This window comes from Antechinus flavipes, chromosome 6 (genome assembly GCF_016432865.1).
Source record: "Antechinus flavipes isolate AdamAnt ecotype Samford, QLD, Australia chromosome 6, AdamAnt_v2, whole genome shotgun sequence".
In the NCBI taxonomy this organism is placed as follows: Eukaryota; Metazoa; Chordata; class Mammalia; order Dasyuromorphia; family Dasyuridae; genus Antechinus; species Antechinus flavipes.
Genome location: NC_067403.1, coordinates 253493433 through 253499425, shown reverse-complemented (window position 1 = coordinate 253499425; position 5993 = coordinate 253493433). Strand labels below are relative to the sequence as shown.

Here is a 5993-nt window from a genome sequence, read left to right as displayed (position 1 = left end):
TCTTTGTTTTAGGCCAAAGTTTCTTTTCTTTTTCTTGTTTCTTTGTTTTAGGCCAAAGTTTCTTTTCTTTTTCTTGTTTCTTTGTTTTAGGCCAAAGTTTCTTTTCTTTTTCTTGTTTCTTTGTTTTAGGCCAAAGTTTCTTTTCTTTTTCCTGTTTCTTTGTTTTAGGCCAAAGTTTCTTTTCTTTTTCTGTTTCTTTGTTTTAGGCCAAAGTTTCTTTTCTTTTTCTTGTTTCTTTGTTTTAGGCCAATTTCTTTTTCTTGTTTCTTTGTTTTAGGCCAAAGTTTCTTTTCTTTTTCTTGTTTCTTTGTTTTAGGCCAAAGTTTCTTTTCTTTTTCTTGTTTCTTTGTTTTAGGCCAAAGTTTCTTTTCTTTTTCTTGTTTCTTTGTTTTAGGCCAAAGTTTCTTTTCTTTTTCTTGTTTCTTTGTTTTAGGCCAAAGTTTCTTTTCTTTTTCTTGTTTCTTTGTTTTAGGCCAAAGTTTCTTTTCTTTTTCTTGTTTCTTTGTTTTAGGCCAAAGTTTCTTTTCTTTTTCTTGTTTCTTTGTTTTAGGCCAAAGTTTCTTTTCTTTTTCTTGTTTCTTTGTTTTAGGCCAAAGTTTCTTTTCTTTTTCTTGTTTCTTTGTTTTAGGCCAATTTCTTTTTCTTGTTTCTTTGTTTTAGGCCAAAGTTTCTTTTCTTTTTCTTGTTTCTTTGTTTTAGGCCAAAGTTTCTTTTCTTTTTCTTGTTTCTTTGTTTTAGGCCAAAGTTTCTTTTCTTTTTCTTGTTTCTTTGTTTTAGGCCAAAGTTTCTTTTCTTTTTCCTGTTTCTTTGTTTTAGGCCAAAGTTTCTTTTCTTTTTCTTGTTTCTTTGTTTTAGGCCAATTTCTTTTTCTTGTTTCTTTGTTTTAGGCCAAAGTTTCTTTTCTTTTTCTTGTTTCTTTGTTTTAGGCCAAAGTTTCTTTTCTTTTTCTTTTTCTTTTTCTTTGTTTTAGGCCAAAGTTTCTTTTCTTTTTCTTGTTTCTTTGTTTTAGGCCAAAGTTTCTTTTCTTTTTCTTGTTTCTTTGTTTTAGGCCAAAGTTTCTTTTCTTTTTCTTGTTTCTTTGTTTTAGGCCAAAGTTTCTTTTCTTTTTCTTGTTTCTTTGTTTTAGGCCAAAGTTTCTTTTCTTTTTCTTGTTTCTTTGTTTTAGGCCAATTTCTTTTTCTTGTTTCTTTGTTTTAGGCCAAAGTTTCTTTTCTTTTTCTTGTTTCTTTGTTTTAGGCCAAAGTTTCTTTTCTTTTTCTTTTTCTTTTTCTTTGTTTTAGGCCAAAGTTTCTTTTCTTTTTCTTGTTTCTTTGTTTTAGGCCAAAGTTTCTTTTTTTTTCTTGTTTCTTTGTTTTAGGCCAAAGTTTCTTTTCTTTTTCTTGTTTCTTTGTTTTAGGCCAAAGTTTCTTTTCTTTTTCTGTTTCTTTGTTTTAGGCCAAAGTTTCTTTTCTTTTTCTTGTTTCTTTGTTTTAGGCCAAAGTTTCTTTTCTTTTTCTTGTTTCTTTGTTTTAGGCCAAAGTTTCTTTTCTTTTTCTTGTTTCTTTGTTTTAGGCCAAAGTTTTTTTTCTTTTTCTTGTTTCTTTGTTTTAGGCCAAAGTTTCTTTTCTTTTTCTTGTTTCTTTGTTTTAGGCCAAAGTTTCTTTTCTTTTTCTTGTTTCTTTGTTTTAGGCCAAAGTTTCTTTTCTTTTTCTTGTTTCTTTGTTTTAGGCCAAAGTTTCTTTTCTTTTTCTTGTTTCTTTGTTTTAGGCCAAAGTTTCTTTTCTTTTTCTTTTTTCTTTGTTTTAGACCAAAGTTTCTTTTCTTTTTTAAAAAAAAAATATTTTTTGTTTGTGGCAGCCCTGTTTGTAGTGGCTAGAAACTGGAAAATGAATGGATGCCCATCAATGGGAGAATGGCTGGGTAAATTGTGGTATATGAACGTTATGAAATATTATTGTTCTGTAAGAAATGACCAGCAGGATGAATACAGAGAGGACTGGAGAGACTTACGTGAACTGATGCTGAGTGAAATGAGCAGAACCAGGAGATCATTATATACCTCAACAATGATACTGTATGAGGATGTATTCTGATGGAAGTGGATCTCTTCAATAAAGAGAGCTAATTCAGTTTCAATGGATCAAGGATGGACAGAAGCAGCTACACCCAAAGAAAGAACACTGGGAAATGAGTGTAAACTGCTTGCATTTTTGTTTTTCTTCCTCAGGTTATTTTTACTTTCTGAATCCAATTCTCCCTGTGCAACAAGAGAACTGTTTGGCTCTGCATACATATATTGTATCTAGGATATACTGCAACCTATTTAACATGTAAAGGACTGCTTGCCATGGGGGGGGGGGGGAGGAGGTAGAGGGAGGGAGGGGAAAAATCGGAACAGAAGCGAGTGCAAGAGATAATGTTGTAAAAAATTACCCTGGCATGGGTTCTGTCAATAAAAAGTTATTATAAAATAAAATTTTAAAAAAAGAAAAAAATATTTTTAGACCAGTTTCTTTTCTTTTTATTTAAAAAAAAAATTTAGACCAAAGTTTCTTAAAGTATGGGTCATGTAACTGAATGAGGGGTGGCAAAGTTATGATTTTTTTATCAGTAAATGTTTGATTTGTATACCTACTTTTAATAGTATCCCTCCTCCCCCCGCCCCCGAGGCAATTGGGGTTAAATGACTTGCCCAGGATCACACAGGTAGCAAGTGTCAAGTGTCTGAGACCAGATTTGAACTCAGATTCTCCTGACTTCAGGGCTGGTGCTCTATCCACTTCATTACCTAGCTTCTCCTTGTATATCACATGCAGATTTGGGTAAAAATTTCTCTGGTGAAAAGGGGTCATGAGTAGAAAAGTTTAGGAAGCCCTGATATAGACCCCAACATTTTTGAGATTTAGTAGAGTTTTTGAGAGTAATCAATGATGCTTGAAAAATTTCTCTCTGGCCAGCCTGATGGGGAGAAAACTAATAGTAAAATAGCATTAAATTAGTTAAACACACTAGCATCTAAGGAACTCCCATTGTGGAAATGCCCTTTGTCAACCCAACTCATGTGGAATTCAGTCCCAGGGAATGGCCCCCAAGGATCAGAGGCTAAGAGATTTTCCAAGTTCACGAGCTACCAGAGGGCCACGGATTTAAAAAGCAAGGAGTTTGAGAGGTCACCTATACTTGTCCCTCTGAGGAGGAGCCCGGGGAGGGTTCTGCATGGTCAAGGTGACGGGTCACAAGGGCTGGACCTTGAGTCTGGACCTCTGACTCCAACACACTTTTGGCTTGGTCTTCCTGACCAAGATCGAGATGAATTTACTGCCAGTCATTATTATCATTATTATTAATTTAGATTTTGATAGAAATGCTCCAGGTACAGGCCAATTGCTTTAGCTATGGATAACATGAACATGGCAAGCCCGAAGTCCCTGGGAGAAACTGGGTGGGGGTGGGCAGGTGGGGCCCCCGCCCTCGGAACACTTGGGGTAGCCACGGCAACGGGAGCGCATCACAGAGGTCTCCCAACAGCCCCCAGCAGCCCCTGGACACCAGCCCGAGAGCTCTCTCAGTCAGTAGGCTTAGAGCAGGACCCCCTGGTGGAGGTGGGCCGAGGAGGGAAGGGCCCTGGGGGCTGGCTGTGAAGGCCCCCACCCTGAGAAACCCCCCAGGGCCTCCGGGATAGGCCCAGAGGGTGGCTGGCTGCCTGAAGATCGGAGGGCCCCCTCTGCTCCCCCTGCCTCAGGAGAAGGAGCCCCCACCCTGCCCGCCGGTGAGGGGGGTGAGAGCTGCTGACGAGGAAGAAACCCACCTGTGTGGGGCGGGGAGAGTGGAGGACTGGAGGGAGCCGGCTTCAGGACACATGAGGGACTCTCGGACCCGTGTCCGGGCCTCCTGAGCTGCCAAAGACCTGTCATATTGGGGGGCCGGGTCTGAAGGGTCGGGGGTGCCTCCTGCGTCACCGAGCCCCGTTCCACCATTATAACCATGGGAAAGCAGAGTAAGAAACGGACGCCATCACCTCCTGGGCTCGGGCGCTCCTGAGCGGGACGGAAGGAGAGACCCCTGGGGTGCCCCTTGTCCAGAACGGCCCGGCTGCCGCCGCCTGCGCACCATGAAGTAGGCTCCAGCTCCTGCAGCCGGCCCACGGGAGGGGCCGGGACCATCCTCGGCCTGGAAGAGAGGGGACCGGCCCCGGGCCGGGAGCCAGCTGACATCTCCTCGGGGGCCATGGACGCTGTCCAGCTGAGACCCGCAGGGTGAGTGCCCCCCACACCAGCAGGGAAGCCTGCTCCCCGGACCTTAGATCAGCACTGCCGGGACTGTAGAGAGGTCACCAAGTGTAACCCCCTCAGTTTACAGATCAGGAAACTGAGGCCCAGGGATGGAAAACGGTTTGTTCTAGGGCAAACGGAATACATGGGGAGAGGTGGGATTTGAACGCAGGTCCTGGCTCCGGAGATAGGACTCTCTGCCCTACTTTGGCTCTCCCCCACCTTTTTTTTTTAACTCCTTGGTGGTTTTATTGCTTTAAGAAGTTGCTCCCTTACCAAAAGGTCCAGGGTCTCGCACTGACAGGGCAAAGTTTCACCGGGAAATCGCTCTTTTCTTCCGTTCATTTCTTTCCTTCTCTCTTCCCACTTCCCCACACAGCGCGCCTCCCTCCTTTGCTAGGACCCAAAGTGGAGAGGCAGGAGGTTCCGTCCCCAATGAGGTGGGAACAAGAGAGTCACTTTTTTAGTGACTTTCTGACTGCTTTCCCAGAAGGCTGGGAGGCCGAGAGCTTGGTTTTCTTCTTATTTGGTTCACACCCGGGTTTTCTGGGCAATCCCGGAGGGGAAACTCCTCTGAGGAAACCTAGAACTCCCCTGTAGCTCATTTGGGGGGGGGCACGAAGAGCTTGAGCAGCCGTGGAAAGCCATGCAGTAGTTACGTGTCAGGGGCAGTCCTGGAACCCAGGAACTTCCCAGCTCCAAGGCTGACTCTGTCCCTTGTGCCAGGCCGCCTCTCAGGGCAAAGATTATTGCATCCATGGGCCAGGAAAAAGCCTGTGCAATCTCAGATTCACGGTCAGGGTTTATTAGGCACCTACTGTGTACCAAGTCTTGTGCTCGACAGAGGTAAGAACTTTGGACTTTGGAATGGGGGAAGTTTTAGAGAAAACCCGGCGTCCCCTCCCCCTGGAAGTTTTCAGATAGTAACAAGTGTCAGTACCACGGAGAGCTGGATGACACACAGGATGTACTGGGAGGGTCTAAGGCTCGCATCGGGGTGGGGTGGGGGCTTACTCCTCCGTTGTTCTTCTCTTCTTCATGTCCTGGACTCTCTGGCAGGGACGCCGCTGGGACCCTGTTCAAAGGCGTGTTTTCACATAAGTAAGGAAATGCTAAATTTCAGTTAGGGGTCAGGGAAAACGCATACATTCCCCCAAAATCTATGTTCTCAGACCCCTGGAAACCTCTGCGTGGACATAGGTGTATGTATGTGTGTGTATATAATAAAAATACACTTCTCTCTCTTTTTATATATATAATATACATCCATATTATATACCTCTCTCTATATATATACATATTACATACCTATACACACACACACATATATACATATATACCTCTCTCTATACATATTATATACTTCTCTCTCTATATATACATATTATATACCTTTCTCTTTATATATACATATTACATATCTTTCTTTCTCTCTATATATAATATACCTCTCTCTATATATATATATATGTATGTATATACACATATATACCTCTCTCTATATACATATATATAATACCTTTCTCTCTATATATACATATTACATACCTTTCTCTTTCTATATATACATATATACCTCTCTCTATACATATTATATACCTCTCTCTCTCTATATATATATACTATACCTTTCTCTTTATATATACATATTACATATCTTTCTTTCTCTCTATATATAATATACCTCTCTTATATATATATATATATATACATATATATACACACACACATATACCTCTTTCT

At 41.4% G+C, this 5993-nt stretch overlaps 1 protein-coding gene across 1 annotated transcript in view; it reads left to right on the top strand.

The window, feature by feature from the left end:
* Nucleotides 1–3540: 3540 nt before the first annotated feature.
* RAB3IL1 (RAB3A interacting protein like 1) overlaps nucleotides 3541–5993 on the top strand; it is a 54493-nt gene continuing 52040 nt past the window's right edge. The window contains exon 1 of the mRNA XM_051967165.1: nucleotides 3541–4235. Coding sequence (XP_051823125.1) covers nucleotides 4207–4235 — 29 coding nt within the window. The 5' untranslated portion in view covers nucleotides 3541–4206. The remainder of the gene's footprint in view (nucleotides 4236–5993) is intronic.